The following is a 19,968-nucleotide window of genomic DNA, read 5'->3' as shown; positions in this document are numbered from 1 at the left end:
ATCTTACTTTCATTTTACTGTATAAGATATAATACATTTATTATCATTTGATTATAAAAAATCATATAATAAAAAATATCTAATAGTGTCATATCTTATATAATAGAATAAAAATAAAATAATAGTATAAAGTATAGAATTTCCTTCTATAAAGCTCCATAAAATTTGTTTTTAGAAACTCTCAGAAAAATCTTTATGAACAAACGTCGAGAGCGCTAATTTATAGTCTTGACGCAATGGACAACTAGAGACGTAGCGCTTCAAAGTTTTCTTCCATTTGCTAGCTGATTCTTTGATTTCTTCCCTGAATATAGAGAAGTTCCTTATTTATTTTCAAGAAATTATTCATTATCTCAATGACGTGATATTAGATAATTGAAAACTATTTAATATATTTTATTTATAATCTTATCATTTAATATTACGTTATAAAATAATTAAAAGATGATGAATAAATTTTTTCTTTCAAAAATATAAGAGTCCAAGAAAACATAGAAAAGATGCATGAATTATAGTTTCAAGAACTAAAAATTAAGGGCTAGTTTGGTTATATAAAATTAAATTATCTCATCTTATCTCATCTTATATAATTATTATAATTTTTTTAAATTTTTAAATAAAATATAATAAATAATTTAATTTTTTCAAATTTCAAAATAAAAATTATATTATAATAATATTTTATCTAACTTTAAAAAAAAAAAAACCAATATATTTCATCTCAACTGCGTAGAGGACTAACTTGGTTGACGGAAAAAATCTGGTGCATTTTTGTCTGTCAACACTGAACAGCTCTGACTTTTGTGTCCCTTCGATTTCATCCGTCTCTGAATAGTCATGCATGCATGCTCAAGAATAGTCATTGAGCAGCTCGAAATCAGAGCATCCTTAAAAGTTCAAGACTTCAGCACCTCGTAGGTCTTGGACACCGTTCATTTAAGGTATCCTTTTGATCCTTAGGATTGTCGACCATTCTCAATGCCCGTTTGTCCTTTGTTTTGAAGACGGGCTTTTGTACTTTTGTTCATTTAATGGTTAATCGAGTCAAAACAATGATGTTGGATGATAAACTGATGGTGATTCTGTTCTCTCTCTCTTAACACAAGATTTGTTTCTTTGTACTGTATGAGTAGGTTGGTAGAATCAGTTTGGTTCTTTCAAAGTCTGAACAAGATTTGTTGTTGCAATCCTTGGCGAGTATTTTTAAGATTTCCAGCTTGGTTATAAGATTTTGTTTCAGCCGGCCATCAACTTTGTCCTGCAGGAACTATTTAAGTTGTGTTTATCCAGAATAAAGTAGCTGAAAACTGGATTAGCTTCTCAGATTCAGTAATATGGCAGTGGACAGTGGCTTCACTGGCCAAACAGATACAGATGAAGCCACCACATCAAAAAGCAATCCAGAAGCGGAGAAAACCCCCGCCACGAATGGTGATCAGGAACAGGAAGACATGAAAAAGGACAAAGGAGATGAGAAATCTCACACTGTTCCTTTTCAGAAACTGTTCTCATTTGCGGATTCCACTGATATTTTGTTAATGATCCTTGGCACAATTGGTGCAGTCGGCAATGGTGTATGTATGCCGCTTATGACTGTACTATTTGGTGAATTGGCCAATTCTTTTGGAGATGACCAGAATAACCACGAAGTGGTTGATGCTGTTTCCAAGGTAAAAATGTTTTGCAACTTTTCAATGGGAAGACTTGATTTATATTTTCGGTTTTATGTTTTAAATACCTCTCAGATGTAAGAACTTAATATATTCCAGCATATCAGCAACCTCGTTCTTTGTTTTCTGACATCTTAAACTACTGATATGAAATGTTATAAATTGACTTCCTTCAAAAATCATAGGTGTCTTTAAAATTTGTCTACTTGGCTATTGGCTCAGCTGTTGCAGCGTTCCTTCGTAAGTAGATGTCACCCTCCAATCACTCCAAAATTTTATAGGTTAGACATTCTTCTGTTCATCAGTATCAGCTATTAAGTTTAGGCATTTGTGTTTGCAGTTTATAGAGGTGGCTTGCTGGATGGCCACAGGGGAGAGACAGACAGCTAGAATAAGGGGTTTGTATCTTAAGACTCTATTAAGACAAGATGTTGCATTTTTTGATAAGGAAACGAACACCGGAGAGGTTATTGGGAGAATGTCTGGTGACACTGTCCTCATACAAGATGCAATGGGCGAGAAGGTACTACAATTACATCAAAATCCATGATCCTGATTTCCAAACATATTCATGCACATGATCTGGGGCATAACAGTTTTGTTTGTGCAGGTTGGGAAATTTTTACAACTTATTTCTACATTCATAGGAGGCTTTGTAATAGCATTTATCAAAGGGTGGCTTCTAACCCTTGTCATGTTATCTTCTATTCCTCTTCTTGTGGTATCCGGTGCATTTGTCACTATCATTCTAGCCAAGATGGCATCTGTTGGACAAAGTGCTTACGCAAAAGCAGCAACTGTAGTTGAACAGACAATTGGTTCAATCAGAACTGCAAGTCATGTTGTCATAATTTAATACGTGCCCGGGATCTTTTGGAGAAGATATATCATGGTAGTGTGTAGTTCTTCTGTTTACATTTATCTGAAGTGGGATATCTAACTGTCCTATCCAGGTTGCATCGTTCACAGGTGAGATGCAAGCTATAATTAATTACAACAAATTTCTTGTAGAAGCTTACAAATCGGGTGTTTATGAAAGTCTGGCTTCGGGATTTGGCCTTGGCATGGTTATGTTAGTGGTATTCTGTAGTTATGCTTTTGCGATATGGCTTGGTGCAAAGATGATATTGGAAAAGGGATACAGTGGGGGTGAAGTGCTGAATGTGATATTTGCTGTGTTGACTGGGTCCATGTGAGTTGCATTTCTTGCGTTTGTTTTCTTCCATAGTATGTTCATGTGCTATACTATTGTTTATTATTCTCATTGTTCCTTACAAAAGGAATTTTCCTCCTGCTTTTGTGTCAAAACAAGCAAGCAAAACATATAAAAATTCATTTTTTGGTATTTGTTTGTAAATCTTAGTTTCATAACTATTAATCTGTTCTTGCATTTTGTTTCCATGTTGACTCTTTAGGTCTCTAGGTGAGGCATCTCCCTGCATGAGTGCATTTGCCGCTGGTCAAGCTGCAGCATTTAAGATGTTTGAAACTATAGAGAGGAAGCCAGAGATAGAAGCTTCTGACACTAAGGGAAGGATATTAGATGACATTCATGGAGATATAGAATTAAGGGATGTTTATTTCAGTTATCCAAGCAGACCAAATGAGCAAATATTCAATGGATTCTGTCTTTGTATCACAAGCGGCACAACTGCAGCTTTGGTTGGGCAAAGTGGAAGTGGGAAGTCAACCGTGATTAGTCTGATAGAGAGATTTTATGATCCTCTGGCTGGTGAAGTTCTTATTGATGGCATTAACCTCAAAGAGTATCAGCTTAAATGGATTTGGGGGAAAATTGGTCTTGTTAGCCAGGAACCTGTATTATTTGCATCCAGCATTATGGATAATATTGCATATGCAAAGGATGGTGCAACTCTAGAAGAGATTAGAGCAGCAACTGAACTTGCAAACGCTGCCAAGTTCATCGATAAATTGCCACAGGTTCTAATTCTCTATCGACTTGATTATACTTAAAGTCCATGTGTTCACAGTAATGGTCAGAAAACTTGTCAATATATATGTTGGTGTTTTTGAATCTCACTTTCAGGGACTAGATACCATGGCTGGTGAGCATGGAACACAATTGTCTGGAGGGCAGAAACAGAGGATTGCCATTGCAAGAGCAATTCTAAAAGACCCACGAATCTTACTTCTTGATGAAGCTACGAGTGCACTTGATGCAGAATCTGAACGGATTGTGCAAGAGGCATTAGACAGGATAATGGTCAACCGGACAACTGTCATTGTTGCCCATCTTTTGAGCACTGTAAGGAATGCCGATTTGATTGCTGTTACTCATAGAAGAAAGATGGTTGAAAAAGGTATATCTAACAAATACAATGCATGTTGTTAGAGGTTTGGTACCTTTTATGTTGTATTTTTCAAATCATTTCATATTCTCCAAATACGTCAATTTTTTAATCTCAAATTAAGAAGATACTATATCTCTGGAATTGTTGGTTCATGTCCTGGATACGATTACAAATGATAGTTGTGTTAGCTTACATTTCTGAATGGTGTATCTCAATTGCTCAGGCTCACATTCAGAACTAATCAAGGATCCTGATGGAGCATACTCTCAGCTCATACACTTGCAAGAAGAAAACAAAGACTTGGAACGAACTGTAGATGATCAAACAAACTGGAAATTAAGGTTGAACCTTCTAGACAGTCAAGCAAAGAATGTCTGTCCTGCGATCCTCTAGTCGGGGATCATCTGGATTAGGAAGTGGTAGCCGCCACTCGATCTCTGCATCATTTGGGTTCCCTACAGAAGTAAATCTACCTGAAATTTCACTGGCAGAACAACAAACCTCTCCACTGCCCACAGAGCAATTTCCAAAAGTCTCACTTCGCCGCCTTGCCTACCACAACAAGCCTGAGATTCCAGTGCTTATAGTTGGAGCTGTAGCAGCAATCATCAATGGCATGATACTTCCAATTTTTGGTTTACTAATTTCCAGCGTTGTCAAAACATTTTATGAACCCCCAAATGAACTGAAAAAGGATTCAAAATTTTGGGCAATAATGTTTATAGTCCTCGGTCTGGCTTCATTTCTTGTGATTCCGGCACGATCGTATTTCTTTGCTATTGCTGGGTGTAAATTAATCCAACGCATTAGAGTACTTTGCTTTGAGAAGGTGATTCATATGGAGGTTGGTTGGTTCGATGAGTCTGAGCACTCAAGTGGTGCAATTGGTGCAAGGCTCTCAGCAGATGCAGCATCAATCCGTGCCTTAGTTGGGGATGCACTTGGACAGATTGTGGAAAATGCTGCTTCAGCAATTGCTGGGCTCGTCATTGCTTTTGTTGCAAGCTGGCAGCTGGCTTTTATCATCCTTGTATTGATTCCTGTTATGAGGTGGCTTGAATTCAGATTGAACAGTGCATGTGTCGTAGGTTCGCTCGAGCGGAGGTTCACTCAGCTCGAGCGAATTCAGACAGAGAGCTTCGCTCGACATTCGCTCGACACTCAGCTCGAGCGAATTCAGACAGAGAGCTTCGCTCAAGTATCGCTCGACATTCAGCTCGAGCAATATCCAAGTCAGAGAGCTTCGCTCGACCCTCGCTCGACACCCAGCTCAAGCGAGTTTAGGCAGAGAGCTTCACTCGACTCTCGCACAACTGTTGGCTTGAGCGAAGTGCAGAATATCTACGTTCGCTCGACACTCGCTCGACGTTCGCTCGAGCCAATGTTCACAAAAGTGAATTCTCACTTTTCCTATAAATATCAAATGGCGCCCACTTCTTGCCCCACTTCTTCAGAATTCATTTGGCTTGTTTTTAAGTGTTTTCTTGAGAGAGAAGTCTAGAGTGAGTTTGAGAGATAACTTCCTTGTGAAGTTTTGTTGTATTCATTTGTACTCTATCTCTATTGATAGTGAAATCTTCGATACCGACCCCACCAGTGGACGTAGGCTCATTTTGAGTCGAACCACTTAATTCTTGGTGTTCTTTCTGTGTGATTGTCATCAATTTCTTTCGTTTAGTTCTGCTACTATATTTCGAGTTAGTCTTAGCTACACTTATTCTCAACAATTCCTCTGATCGGAGTTAATGGATTTCTTCAAGTGAAGTTCATAAATGGATTCAACGCAGATTCAAAGGTAGGTTAGCTATAAGACTAATGCCTCTGACATTTATTAATACATTGAGAATTGAAGAAAAAAATTGAAAAGTTAAACCATTATCCTAGATTCAGGGGAAATCATTTGCAAACACATATACTGGAAATTGCTTTGCTTTACTTGAAGTTGATGTTGTTGTGGAATTCCACATTAGAGTGAATTTATCACTTTATTTCAAAACTTTTCAATAAGAAGTAAATTTGGATGGTTGCAGAAGAAATATGAGGAAGCAAGCCAGGTTGCTAATGATGCTGTGGGAAGTATAAGAACAGTTGCATCTTTCTGTTCTGAAGAGAAGGTGATGCAATTGTACAAAAAGAAAAGTGAAGGCCCTATGAGGACAGGGATAAGGCGAGGCTTGATCAGTCGAATAGGATTTGGGATGTCTTTCTTCTTACTGTTTTCTGTCTATGCAACAAGTTTCTACGCAGGAGCTCAACTCATTGAGGATGGCAATGCAACATTCTCTGACGTTTTCTGGGTAAATATATTCTCATACATATTAAATCCAAAAAATATTTGGCACCAACAAAGAAAAGGCCAATTTATCTTTTAATAATTTCGAGATGTGTTGTTTACAGGTTTTCTTTGCCTTAACCATGGTAGCCCTTGGAATTTCTCAATTTACCTCCTTTGGTCCTGATTCTAGCAAAGCCAAGACTGCTGCTACTTCCATATTTGGGATCATAGACCGGAAGTCGAAGATAGACCCGACTGAGGAGTCCGGCATGAAATTGGATGATGTAAAGGGTGAAATAGAACTTCATCATTTAAGCTTTAGGTATCCACTATCCATCTAGGCCAGATATTCAGGTCTTCCAAGACCTTAGCTTGGCTATACATTCTGGCAAGGTAAAGTTCAGTGTTAACTTTCTCAGGTAGTATTAACATTTTATACATGATACCGATCAAGTTCAAATATATATTCACATTGTTCTGAATATCTTTTCAGACTGTTGCCCTGGTTGGAGAAAGTGGGAGTGGGAAATCTACAGTGATCTCGCTTTTGCAAAGATTTTATGATCCTGATTAAGGTCATATTACTCTGGATGGAATTGAAATTCAAAAGCTCCAACTGAAGTGGTTGAGGCAGCAGATGGGGCTTATGAGCCAAGAACCAATTTTGTTCAATGACACCATTCGTGCCAACATTTCATATGGAAAGGAAGGAAATGCAACTGAGGTAGAAATTATAACTGCATCAGAGTTAGCCAATGCTGACGAGTTCATAAGTAGATTACAACAGGTTAGATCAATGCAAATCTGTTTTTCAGAGTCCATCTCATCATCATTCTTACAACAACCCCTTCACTAGACAGCTCTAACATGCTTCATTAATCCTTTTGCCTTTTTACTAAATGCAAAATGCAGTTATGATACCATGGTCGGAGAGCGAGGAGTTCAGTTGTCCGGAGGACAGAAGCAACATGTTGCCATTGCACGTGCTATAGTTAAAAGTCCAAAGATTTTACTGTTAGATGAGGCTACTAGTGCACTGGATGCTGAGTCTGAGAAAGTGGTTCAAGATGCACTTGATCAAGTCATGGTTAACCGGACGACTGTTGTTGTCGCCCATCGATTGTCCACAATAAAGAGTGCCGATCTAATTGCAGTTGTTAAAAGTGGAATAATTGTGGAGAAAGGAAAGTATGAAACCTTGATTAATGTCAAGGGTGGATATTATGCCTCCTTGGTGGCAGTTCACCCAAGTGCTTCAAATGCATGAGCTTCTTTTGGTAATTTTTCTTTGATATCTATGTATGTAAATAATGTATCATGTATTTTGGATTAAACTTGTGAGAAATCTAGTACTGTTCATCCGGATCAGGTTTTTTTCCAAACCGGTTTGGAATCCAAAAAATTGAATTCCGGTTCCTGGTTCCGGCTAGAACCCGGATTGTAAAACTCGGGTACATCCGGTCTGGATACCGGGTTTTAAATCCGGAACCCAGGTTTACAACCTGGTACCTGGTTCTTTCTTCTTCTTCTTCTTCTTTTTTTTTTTTTTTTTTTTTTTTTTTCATACAAAACATGTCTTTTAGGATAATCTGCTTCCACGTGCTCAATATTTGCAATAAGATAACATATTACAATTGACAAAAGATAAAAAAATGACAAAAACATCATTAATACAAAATAAGCACAGGTTTGAATTAGAAACTCATCTCATCTTATCATTATAACTTTTTTAAATTCTCACACAAAATATTATAAACAATTCAACTTTTTTAAATCTCAAAATAATAATAATATTTTAATAATATTTTATTCAACTCATTCAAAATTATCTCAACTCATCATCTCTGATTCCAAACGTAAATGTTCTCAAAATGTCCCGTACGTTCATCTCCACACAGAATCTGTAAATTCTCTCAGAGATCATCTAGTCCAACAAAAAGCAAGAGAAAAGAAAAAGAGATATTACGTGTAAGTACTCTGAGCTCGATTACTTGGCAGCCATAAACATGCTTTATTTATTTATGTTTTTTGAAGGGACTATAGCCAAGGATTTTTCCAAATTTATATGATAAGGAAGAGAGGGGAGTAGCTAGGAAATAAATTTCAAAACTTTAATTAGGATCAGGCCAGACAACTTATATACATGATGTGAGTACTACTGACTTTGTGAAGAAACCCATGCACCCATCCGTCATTATGAATATCACTGGCATGCCTGCCTGCTGGCCTGCAGATCAGTTCCTCATGATCATGCTTCATAACTACTGCAGTAGTAGTATTCATTCACACATGTACACGGTTCTCATGTGGAGAACTAGTACGTGTCCATGCATGCATGCCCTATATATTAATTGCCCATCCTTCATTACTATATAATGTAGGCCGCCGGTACCTCAATTTAATTCCCAGCTAGCTAGCTAGCTAGCTAGCTTTGGTATTCAAGTCTCTGTCGCTGGCTGATCTTCCGTTCATGGAAGTTCCGGCTTTCTATTCTCTATAAAACAAGTTATGGAGCCATATTGATGAAATTATGGGATATTACACCTTCAGATCAAATAATTATAAAGTTTGACTTCTTTATCGTGTCTTGAATTAAACGCACCCCACATGTATGGGAGATACCTGCGAATCCCATACCGGCAAATAAGAGATCGGCGATCACATTATCATCTCATGTGATTGAGAAGTTTTTCTTGAGACAAGAAGATCACCAGCCACGTTGATCTCTTTTTGCTTCTCTTAATTCGTTTAATCGATAATGGACTTGAAACTTACAATATTTAAAGAGTATAATGATTTTTACCGACTGCCTGCACATCCATTAATGTTTGTAACAGCCACTAGCTACCATATCCATGATACAAGAAAAAAAAGAAAAAAAAAAAGATCTCACATATTGATTTGGCACACTACTAGTATGCCATGTCTCCCCCTCCCTTTTTTTCCTCTCTTTCTCCCCCCTCTCCGTGCCCATCATGGTGATTGGGGACCACCTCAAGGTGGGCAAAACCAAGCACAGCACCGTCGGTGGGGACATGGGAGCTCATGACAGTGCTGTGAGCTTGTCGTGCACATTTTGTGCATTGTCTTGTGGCTAGGGTGGTCGCGGCTTGCGTGGCCGACGATCGTCACTTGCTCATTGGCTGGGGTGGTCGGGAACCACCTTAGGAGGGGCAGACATTGCCGGCGAGGAAAAGAGGAGGCAGAGGCACATGAAGAGGGGGAGAAAATTAGAAGAAGAAGAAGAGACATAACACACTGGTAGTGCATCACATTAGTGTGTGGAATCCCTTTGTGGGATTCCTTTGTATCTCTAGCAATCATCTTTTAAGTATTGATATGGATTTGAGTGTCTCAAGTAGAAGAGAAAGACACATAAAATAAGTTATAAATCACATACGTACACACACATACATATATATATATATATTATTGTGTAGGTACATCTATCATTTGATGTACAACTCATATTGGATTCCATAGTCTCCAAAAACAAAAAGGAGATGATTAGTACCATAATTTATATCGAATACTGTTATTTTAAAGTCTCTACATAACATATTGTTTATGTGGCATAATTTAATTTTAAAGATAAATTTTAAATTTTGAATATTATAAGTCAAATCTTATCATTTAAGTGATGTGAATGATGTGTTATACATACCAATTGACTTGAGAATAGAATAACTCGTATCTAATATAAGAGAGTGATACATATATAATTCTTTTAATTTATAAATAACTCGTCTCTGTACCATCATATTTTAAATCTGAAATACTTTTGTAAAATAATTTATAAAAATAATAATATTTTATAATTACTCTATATAAAAAATTATAAAAGTAATTATAAGTGTATCATTGGACATGAATAGTCAAATGATCAACATGATCAGAGGAGGCCGTAAATCTAGATCAGCAGGGACGCACGACGCGTGCACTTCCGAGAAGACAAAAGATCAGATATCGACATACACGCACGCACATAGGGGCCGGAGATCATTAATTATATATATTCATCATTTGATCATAGTAAATATTGTATTTGGCAGGTTTTCGCAGTTTGATCATCCTTATCGGAACACTACCGCCACGTATATACAGCGGTTGGGAGTTGGCATTTATTATCCGCTTCTCACGATCACTGGTCTCTGTCATCATTGCCCTGCCGGCTAGCAGCATGTTTATAGTTGGGAATTCATATCCGCGTGCGTACGTAACACTACGTGATCAATAATATTGATTGTCCACTGAATATTATATTTAGAACTACTATTACTCGTGTGGATATGAGGGCATCCCTTAACTCGATCTCGATCCTAAGTACACGATAGTTTGGGTTCAAACTATAGCATGAATCCCTTAAAAAGTGTATATAATGCATGCGCTGGCAGTATGTAGTAGTTCAAACAACACGTACTATTGCATCCACGACGTGCATGAAATTCTGCACCTGGGAACCTGATCATATCGAGCCATCTGGTGGTTTTATGTTTCCTTTCGAGCCTTAGGTGAATTATAAGTCTTTATCAACATACAGCTCATTTCGTACGTCTTTCTTGATTGTTAATACTATGCAATATTGCCAGGAGTTTCATGAGGATCAAACACCATAGCCAGACCAACCTGGTTACACTTTTTTTTTTTTTTTTTTTAAATAAGCATGGCATTTTTCCAGTTGAAATTTCATCAACTTGATGATACTAAGCTGAAAGCAATCTGCTGTGGAGTGGAGACTAACTCCCATGGCACTCACAAACACGAATGGTTCTTTGAGCGAGGAATTTCCCAAACGAATTTTGTATAGCTTTGAGTAAATAGCAACTGTTATATTTTGCATCAGCTTCTCCTTTGCAGTCTTTTGCAGTCTTGGTGCGGTATTGATCATGGTTCACTGGCATTGAAACAACAGATTACTTCTGCACTACATTCCCTGACTACACCCACCTAAAAGGTCCTCCATTTTCAGCATATGACCCTTCAGTTTTCTTACACCCTTAGAGGAATGACTCGGAGATGTTTTCGTTGGAATATTTTCTATTGTGCAGGCTTCCATTGAAAAAATCTTCATCACTTGGGCTCTGAAGTTTCATTATTTTTCCTTTTTCTTTTCATTAATGTTTCATGACCACCAAATGACATACCGCATATCTCTCTATTTCTGTCTCTGTCTCTCACCCCTTGTTCTATTTTTCTCGTGACTTTAGTGCTAGACTTTCGCGTCTTGAGCGATCTATTCGACTTAAAATTGAAATTTGCGGGTATGTTTTTGCTTATAACTCACTCTGACAAACGAAAATCATGTATACAACTAGTTATTTTCTTTCGCTGCCTCTCTGTTTGTCATTATAATCCATGATTCTGTTAGTCCCCATTTTTGAAGTAGTTAATTTTGTTGTGAAGGTGCTATTTTAGTGGACGGTGTAAATGGAGATGGAAAATGGCTTGAACATCGGAACTACAACCACGCATGAGGGCGCCGGACTAAAAAACAACGTAGAAAAAGCTGAGAATAATAGCCCGAACGTGATCGGTGATCGAGAAGACTTCGAGAAGAGTACTGGAGGACATCAGGATTCCAAAACTGTTCCATTTCTTAAGCTTTTCTCTTTTGCAGATTCCACTGATCTTTTCTTGATGATTGCTGGTACAATGGGTGCCATTGGAAATGGCTCAGGTCTGCCCCTTATAACAGTATTCTTCGGGGAAATGATTAATAGTTTGGGAAGTACTACAGACATCGTTCCTTTAGTTTCCAAGGTAAAAACTATGCTCCTCGAGTTCAATTCCAATCTGTCACTGGAAAAGTGTAGCTGAACGTTCACTTTGTTTTTCACTACTTTTTCTGATGAAAGTCTAATATATTCCATAATCTCTAATAGTAGTAGCAGCAGCAGCAGTAGTAGTAATATAACTTGTCTAGCGCTTCGTTTCTAATACGCTAATTTGTTGATCAGATGAAGATGACATTGATTAGTTTCCTGGTATAATGTTTTAGGTCTGTCTAAAAATAGTCTACCTGGGTGTTGGTGTTGGTGCCGCAGGATTCATCCGTAAGTAGATTCCATAACAAAATATTACAAGAAATTTACTGAACACTAAAAAAATCAATCAATCAGGTGGTACTGAAAAATGAGAAAGTTGTCTTGTTCTTGTCAGAGGTGGCTTGCTGGATGATCACTGGGGAGAGACAAGCTGCGAGAATACGGGGTTTGTACTTGAAGGCTATTTTGAGACAAGATGTGGCTTTTTTCGATAAAGAAACGAACACTGGAGAGATCGTTGGGAGGATGTCTGGTGACACTGTTCTCATACAAGATGCGATGGGTGAGAAGGTACTATAGTGTTGTCTTTGTACATCAAAATTCACAACTGTACAAAAAAAACACCATGAGTTTTTTGCATGAGCAGGTTGGGAAATTTCTGCAGCTGATATCAACATTCATTGGAGGTTTTGTTGTGGCATTTTCCAAAGGCTGGCTTCTTACCCTTGTCATGTTGGCTTCATTTCCTCTTCTTGTGGCAACTGGTGGTCTTATGTCAATTGTCATAGCTAAGACAGCTTCCCGTGGACAAGCTGCTTATTCAAATGCAGCAAATGTGGTTGAACAAACAATCAGTTCAATCAGGACAGTATGTCATGTTGTTGGAACTATATATATATATATATATATATATATATATATGCATCCCTGGGGATTTAAAACTTTATCTCTCAGTAAAATTTAGTTGAAATTGCAGTTATTTTCTAGCAAATTACTGATATCCACCATTTGGTTCTTGAGTAGGTGGCATCATTTACTGGGGAGAAACAAGCTGTAATGAACTATAAAAGGTTCCTAATAACAGATTACAAAGCTGGTGTTCATGAAGGCTTGGTTTCAGGGTTAGGTTTTGCTGCCTTTAAGTTAGTAGTATTTGGCAGCTTTGCTATGGCAGTATGGTTTGGATCAAAATTGATACTGAATAAAGGATACAATGGGGGTGATGTGCTGAATGTGATCACGGCTGTGTTGACTGGATCTGCGTAAGCTGCGTGCACTTTGAATATTCTTTAGCTCCCAATACTCTCTAATAGATGTATTTATATAAACGTATTTTGTCTATTTCATTTTTCATTTCTTGCCTTTTTCTACTATGTGGATGTTTCAGGTCCCTAGGCGAGACATCTCCCTGCATGAATGCCTTTGTTGCCGGTAAAGCTGCTGCATATAAGATGTTTAAGACTATTGAGAGGAAGCCAAAGATAGATACGTATAGCACAAAGGGAAAGATTTTGGATGATATTCATGGAGATATTGAGTTGAGAGATGTCTATTTTAGTTATCCAGCTAGACCCAACGAGCAGATATTCAGTGGATTCTCTCTTTATATCAATGGAGGCACAACTTCAGCTTTGGTTGGACAAAGTGGAAGTGGGAAGTCAACAGTGATAAGTCTAATAGAAAGATTCTATGATCCACAGGCTGGAGCAGTTCTGATAGATGGCATTAACCTCAAAGATTTCCATCTTAAATGGATTAGGCAGAAAATTGGTCTTGTTAGCCAAGAACCTGTGTTGTTTGCATCCAGCATTAAGGATAATATTGCATATGGAAAGGATGGTACAACCTTTGAAGAGATAAGAGTTGCCACAGAACTTGCAAATGCTGCTAAATTTATCGATAAATTGCCTCAGGTTTTTTGAGTTTTAGCCTCCATTGGAACTTTAGACCTTGTAATATTCCTCCTCATCATAGCCATAGAAATTGTACATTTAATTACTAACTTGGAATTTCTCAATCCAGGGACTAGATACCGTGGTTGGTGGGCATGGAATGCAGCTATCTGGTGGTCAGAAGCAGAGAATTGCCATTGCAAGAGCAATTCTAAAAGATCCTCGAATTTTACTTCTGGATGAAGCTACAAGTGCACTTGATGCAGAATCTGAGAGAATTGTGCAAGAGGCATTGGACAGGATCATGGTCAACCGAACTACCGTTATTGTTGCCCATCGTTTAAGTACAGTCAGAAATGCTGATATGATTGTAGTCATTCGACAAGGAAAGATAATTGAAAAGGGTATGCTACAACATAGCTATGACTGTATCCAATTTAGGGGTGTTCATCCGGGTTCCAAACTGGGAACCCGGGTCTACCCGGACCGGGAACAGAGTTTCAAATCCAGTCTGGAATCCAGACTGGGTAGGTCCGGGTTAGACCCGGGCCGGAACCTTAAAAAACCAGATTCCAGGTTCTGGGTTGAACCCGGATTTTTTTTTTTTTTTTTAATTGGACTTCAAATATTTTGTCTCCATTTAGAATTTCAAATCATATTCTCAATAGAAAACCAATATAAATCTCTTTTTGTCTTCCTTCTTAATACAACATAAGCCTATAAACAATTAATTAACTTTTTAACTAAATGCATGTAAAAATTAAAAAATCAATATTCATCATGTAAAATGCATGCAACATACAAGATGCAATCAACTATATATTACATTGTTTGAACTAATTTGCTAAGAATATTACAAAATACTATCATTTGCTTATTCACATTGAGCCAATTATCTGTTAATTTGACAGTGTTCAGTGTTTTTTCATTGCCTAAATTTGTCATCTTTCCAACTACATTGCTTTGAACTCTATAGACAAGTTTGAATTCTGAAGTCCTAAACAATAAATGCCCACAAAAATGTATACAAATCAGTAACTTCTCGAACCATTTGAAGGCTACAATTTGGAGAAGGAAAAATAAATTTTCTTCTTGTACTGTAATGTATCACTTTTTGCCACTCAAAATTTCTTGAAAATACCTACATCATTGTATCATTTCCTGATAATCTCTGGAACCTTGGTTAATTTCTCAGGATCACACTCGGAACTAATCAACAATCCTAATGGAGAATACTCACAACTCATACACTTGAAAGAAGTAAACAAGGAATCGGAACAGGCATCAGACGATCAAAACAAATCAGAAATTACTGTTGAATCTTCTAGACACTCGAGTCTGAGATACAGTCAAAGAATGTCACACCTAAGATCTATAAGTCAGGGATCATCTGTTAATAGTTGCAGCCGCCATTCATTCTCAGCCTTTGGATTGCCCATAGAAGTCCTCATCCCTGATGATACGGGGACAGAATTAGAAGAAAAATTTCCAAAGGTCTCAATCCGCCGCCTTGCCTACCTCAACAAGCCAGAGATTCCTATTCTTCTTCTTGGGGCTATGGCTGCAATCCTAAATGGAACATTATTTCCTATATTTGGTATGCTGCTCTCCAAGGTAATCAAATCATTTTACGAACCACCTCATAAACTGAGAAAGGACACAAATTTTTGGTCAATAATATTTGTGATCCTTGGTGCGGTATCGTTTCTTGCAATTCTAGCACGAGCATACCTTTTTTCTGTGGCCGGGTTCAAGTTAATTCAACGTGTTAGATTGATGTGTTTTGAGAAGCTGGTTCACATGGAGGTTGGTTGGTTTGATAAGCCTAAGCACTCATGTGGCTCGATTGGTGCTAGGCTTTCAGCAGATGCTGCTAGAGTGCGAGCTCTTGTTGGAGATTCACTTGGTCAGATTCTTGATGTTATTGCTTCAGCAATTGCAGGTTTAGTCATTGCATTTGTTGGAAGTTGGCAGTTGGCTATTATTATCCTTGCATTGATTCCTTTGATTGGTATCAATGCATATGCTCAATTAAAGTTCATGAAAGGATTCAGTGCAGATGCAAAGGTCTGCTCTAAAACTAATCCTCTCCTTTTTATCTCTTTTGTTTTGGTGACTACAAATGAAAGGATTCAGTGCAGATACAAAGCATTTCTCTTTCTTAAATCAATTTTTTGTATACTATTGAGATTTATATATATATATATATATATATATATATATATAAAACTCTTGAGTAGCCATATTATTAAACTAAGCTATATATATATATATATCTAATTTTTCATCACTTTTAAAGTTTATTATTTGGAAAGTTGATCCCTCAAAATCTCAATTGTATGGTTGAAGATGATGTACGTGGAAGCAAGCCAAGTTGCCAATGATGCAGTTGGGAGTATAAGAACAGTTGCTTCTTTCTGTGCTGAAGAGAAGGTGATGAATCTATACAGAAGCAAATGTGAAGGCCCAAGGAAGGCAGGGATAAAGCAAGGCTTGATCACTGGAATAGGATATGGGACATCTTTTGGCTTGTTGTTTCTTGCCTATGCTACCTTTTTCTATGCAGGAGCTCAATTGGTTGAGGCAGGGAAAGCAACATCCTCAGAGGTTTTCCAAGTATGAACTCCTTCTCTGCTTTTAACAGCTTTCCAACGATTTAAACAGTAATACAAGAAATATAACAAGGGCATGAACTCTTGAGACCTTTTTAAGTTAAATAATGGTGGATGCTTGGTTTTCAGGTTTTCTTTGCTTTGACCTTGGCAGCCACGGGAGTTTCTCAAACAAGCTCCATGGGACCAGATACTGGCAAAGCCAAGAATGCTGTTTCTTCCATATTTGCAATAATAGACCAGCAATCGAAGATAGATGCAAGTGATGAGTCTGGTTTAACTTTAGACAATTTCAAAGGAGGAATTGAGTTTCGTCATGTAAGCTTTAAGTATCCATGCAGGCCGGATGTTCAGATTTTCCATGACCTCAGCTTGACTATCCATTCTAACAAGGTTCGTAAGGTTCAGTACTTTTGGTGTTTTCAACAACTAGCACAAAAGACTCGAACAAGTTGTTCACATTGGTACTAATTTTTTTTGTTTTGTTCCTCAGATAGTTGCCTTGGTTGGAGAAAGTGGGAGTGGGAAATCCACAGTCATCTCATTGCTGCAAAGGTTTTATGATCCTGATTCTGGTCATATTAAACTTGATGGAATTGAAATTCAGAAGTTTCAAGTGAAGTGGCTAAGGCAGCAAATGGGTCTCGTGAGTCAAGAACCAGTTTTGTTCAATGACACTATTCGTGCCAACATTGCATATGGAAAGGAAGAAGGAAATGCAACAGAGACAGAAATTATAGACATGGCAAAGATGGCAAATGCTCATAGCTTCATTAGTGGCTTACAAAAGGTAATCAAGACAAACAAAGCAGTGCATTTCTTTAAATTTCTCTCATTATCTGTGAAAACACCGTTTATTCAAAAAACTATGAGAAAAGGTATAGAATTTACTATTTATTTTAAATGATAAACATTCTGGGCTCTATTTGGATGTTAAGAGTATCTCAAATCATCTGTGAATATTAACAAAATAATAGTAAATAGTTTATAAATAATAGTAAAGTAATTTGAAAAAGAAGGTCTAAGAACACTTGTAATCCGAAACAGACCTTTAATCTTTTATTATTTAGTCTTTTGCGATAAAAATATTTGCAGCTAGTTTCAAAGGGCCCCAAATATAGCTTTTTGCTGGATCTTGACTCTGATATTACGTGAAATCACTATTTATTCTAAAAATATAGAAGGTGAAGAGAAGATATAGATTTTATGATTCATTTTATATCCTTGATGTACATTATCATACCCTAATATGATTTCCTTCTTGGCTTCCAAAATGAAGGGTTATGATACCGTAGTAGGAGAACGTGGAGTCCAGTTGTCTGGGGGGCAAAAACAACGAGTAGCCATTGCACGAGCTATGATCAAAAGTCCAAAGATATTACTGTTAGATGAGGCTACCAGTGCACTGGATACGGAGTCCGAAAGAGTGGTTCAAAATGCATTAGATAAAGTTAGGGTTAACCGGACAACAGTGGTGGTGGCTCATCGATTATCCACAATCAAGAATGCCGATGTAATCGAGGTTTTTAAAAATGGAGTTATTGTAGAGAAAGGGAGACATGAGACTTTGATTAAAAACAAGGATGGCTTTTATGCCTCCTTGGTTTCAATTCACACCAGTACTAATGCTTCCACTGCCTAGCTATCTGGGAACTAAAAGATGGTGAAAATAAAAGATATAGAGAAATATTTTAATAACAAAAAAATTTATAAAAAATAAGTTTATGAGTGTATTTTTGTATAATCTCTTTGTATTCGTAGCTATTTCATCTTATTGTAATTTGTCTTCGTAAATATATGTAAAAATTTTATTTTACACCTCCATGCTACCACTTTTTTCTTTTTTTCTTAATATGCACCTTAAATTATTAAAACGGGCAATTGATACCCCAAATTACCTAGATTTAACAATTTGCACCACACTCGAGTAATATCGGATCGAGTATTAAGATCGATAAAAATAAAACATGTTATATATATATATATATATATATATATATAATCTTAAGGGTCAAATTATCTTAAATAATGAAAATTGTCAAAGTTTGAGAGTTTTAAATGTGCCGATTTCTAGCTAGGTAGTAATTTATGAGAAATGAGTTGTACAAGTTTCAAATATACAAGTTTTACGTAAGTCTTTGTAAAAAAATATGCTATACCTTAAAAATTTTAAAAAAATTATTCTTTATTAGTGAATCTACTTTTTTTATAATTATAAAGGATTTATACGAGCCTTGTCTATTTTGAATTTGTACCTTGCATTACTGGTAATTTATATATGGTGTATATTGCAATAAAGGGGTAGTTAATTTGGAGGAATGAAATGTGATTTTCTCAAAATAAATAATTAATCCAATTAGCTACAAGTGTCATGTAATTGTACTGTTTCAATTAAGAAGTGTCAATATATTTTATTTTTTTTAGCAGAAAGAAGTGTCAATATTATGCTAATTTCCTACGCCTTTAAGCAAACGAAGAAAAAGTAGAGAATATGAACAAAATTAACCAATCAATTGTAAGCCAGGTTTCAAATTGCCAAGAAAATTGTGTCAGGATATTTCAGCCATAATAGCGAAGTTTTGGAGGCCAGGGAAATAAAAACAGGAAAGAGGTATTCATTGGAGAAGTTGGAGTCAGATAGGGATATCAAAATCTGGGGGGTACTGGACTTGGCTTTCGAGATATAAAAGATTTCAACACGGCTTTGCTTGCCAAACAGTCTGGAAACTTGTACAACAACTTGACTCATTGGTAGCTCGAGTGTTTAGATGTAAATATTTTAGGCACACTAATATATTGGAAGAAAAAACAGGGTCATCATCTTCATTTATCTGGAAAAGTATTAGTTCAGCAATTGGTTTGTTAAGAGAAATTATAGAAGGGCTAAAATTTGCTGACATGGAGGGGGTCTTATTTTTCTCTCTACTTTGGAGAGGTGATTAGGGAAGATGATGGCGCTAGCGGCCGGCCCTACGTCTGCGCCTCAGTTTGGGACAATGGGGCAGGGCGTGGGTGCTGGTTCTATTTGAGATTTTGCGAAGGTTTCATTTCAGAAACCTAATGGTCGTTCGTCTGGTGCTTTTGCAGAGGTGGTGGCTGCAAGGCCGCAGATGCTTCCTGAAGTGGAGCTTTCTTTTCGGGATCCAAAATTCACTGAGGATGAGATGTATTTTTTGTTTCCCAAGTCTGAAATCAAGCAATCAGCAAAACCTTTTAGATTCTTGGTAGTTCTTAAATTTTTACGTAGAAGGCCGTCGTTGGCCTCGTTTGTTTTAACTTTTGACAATCATTCTTATCTCATTTTATCTAATCATTGCAACGTCCCTAAATTCTCACACAAAACAAAATAAACAATTCAATTTTTTCAAATCTCAAAACAAAAGTAATATTAAAAATATATATTCTAACAATATTTTACACAATTTTCAACTTTTATCTCAAC

General features: G+C 36.9%; 1 protein-coding gene and 1 pseudogene across 2 annotated transcripts; both read left to right on the top strand.

The window, feature by feature from the left end:
- The first annotated feature begins 1,334 nt into the window (after positions 1–1,334).
- Positions 1,335–7,524, top strand: LOC121263337 (annotated as a pseudogene).
- A 2,983-nt stretch (positions 7,525–10,507) lies between these two features.
- Positions 10,508–18,256, top strand: LOC121263335 (ABC transporter B family member 4-like). 2 transcript variants are annotated; one of them, XM_041166174.1, is made up of 13 exons: positions 10,508–10,768; positions 11,661–12,017; positions 12,256–12,310; positions 12,417–12,592; positions 12,669–12,890; positions 13,046–13,284; positions 13,410–13,935; positions 14,045–14,318; positions 15,110–15,981; positions 16,264–16,530; positions 16,656–16,919; positions 17,020–17,316; positions 17,806–18,256. In XM_041166174.1, exons 2-13 carry the CDS (start codon positions 11,685–11,687, stop codon positions 18,166–18,168), a joined length of 3,888 nt encoding a protein of 1,295 aa, XP_041022108.1. In that variant the 5' UTR covers positions 10,508–10,768; positions 11,661–11,684; the 3' UTR covers positions 18,169–18,256. The 2 variants fall into 2 exon arrangements, with proteins under 2 accessions (XP_041022108.1, XP_041022109.1); XM_041166175.1 differs by lacking the exon at positions 10,508–10,768 and adding an exon at positions 11,467–11,518.
- Positions 18,257–19,968: the final 1,712 nt, after the last annotated feature.

The sequence above is a fragment of the Juglans microcarpa x Juglans regia genome, chromosome 4S (genome assembly GCF_004785595.1).
Source record: "Juglans microcarpa x Juglans regia isolate MS1-56 chromosome 4S, Jm3101_v1.0, whole genome shotgun sequence".
NCBI classification, from domain to species: domain Eukaryota; kingdom Viridiplantae; phylum Streptophyta; class Magnoliopsida; order Fagales; family Juglandaceae; genus Juglans; species Juglans microcarpa x Juglans regia.
The sequence above is the reverse complement of the archived record's forward strand: the minus strand, read 5'-3'. Positions and strand labels throughout refer to the sequence as shown.

Coding starts and splice junctions, on each gene's coding strand:
- LOC121263335 (XM_041166174.1), top strand. CDS start 11,685: ATGGAGATGGAAAATGGCTTGAACATCGGAACTACAACCACGCATGAG. Junction 15,982..16,263: donor GATTCAGTGCAGATGCAAAG/GTCTGCTCTAAA, acceptor GTATGGTTGAAG/ATGATGTACGTGGAAGCAAG. Junction 16,531..16,655: donor CATCCTCAGAGGTTTTCCAA/GTATGAACTCCT, acceptor CTTGGTTTTCAG/GTTTTCTTTGCTTTGACCTT.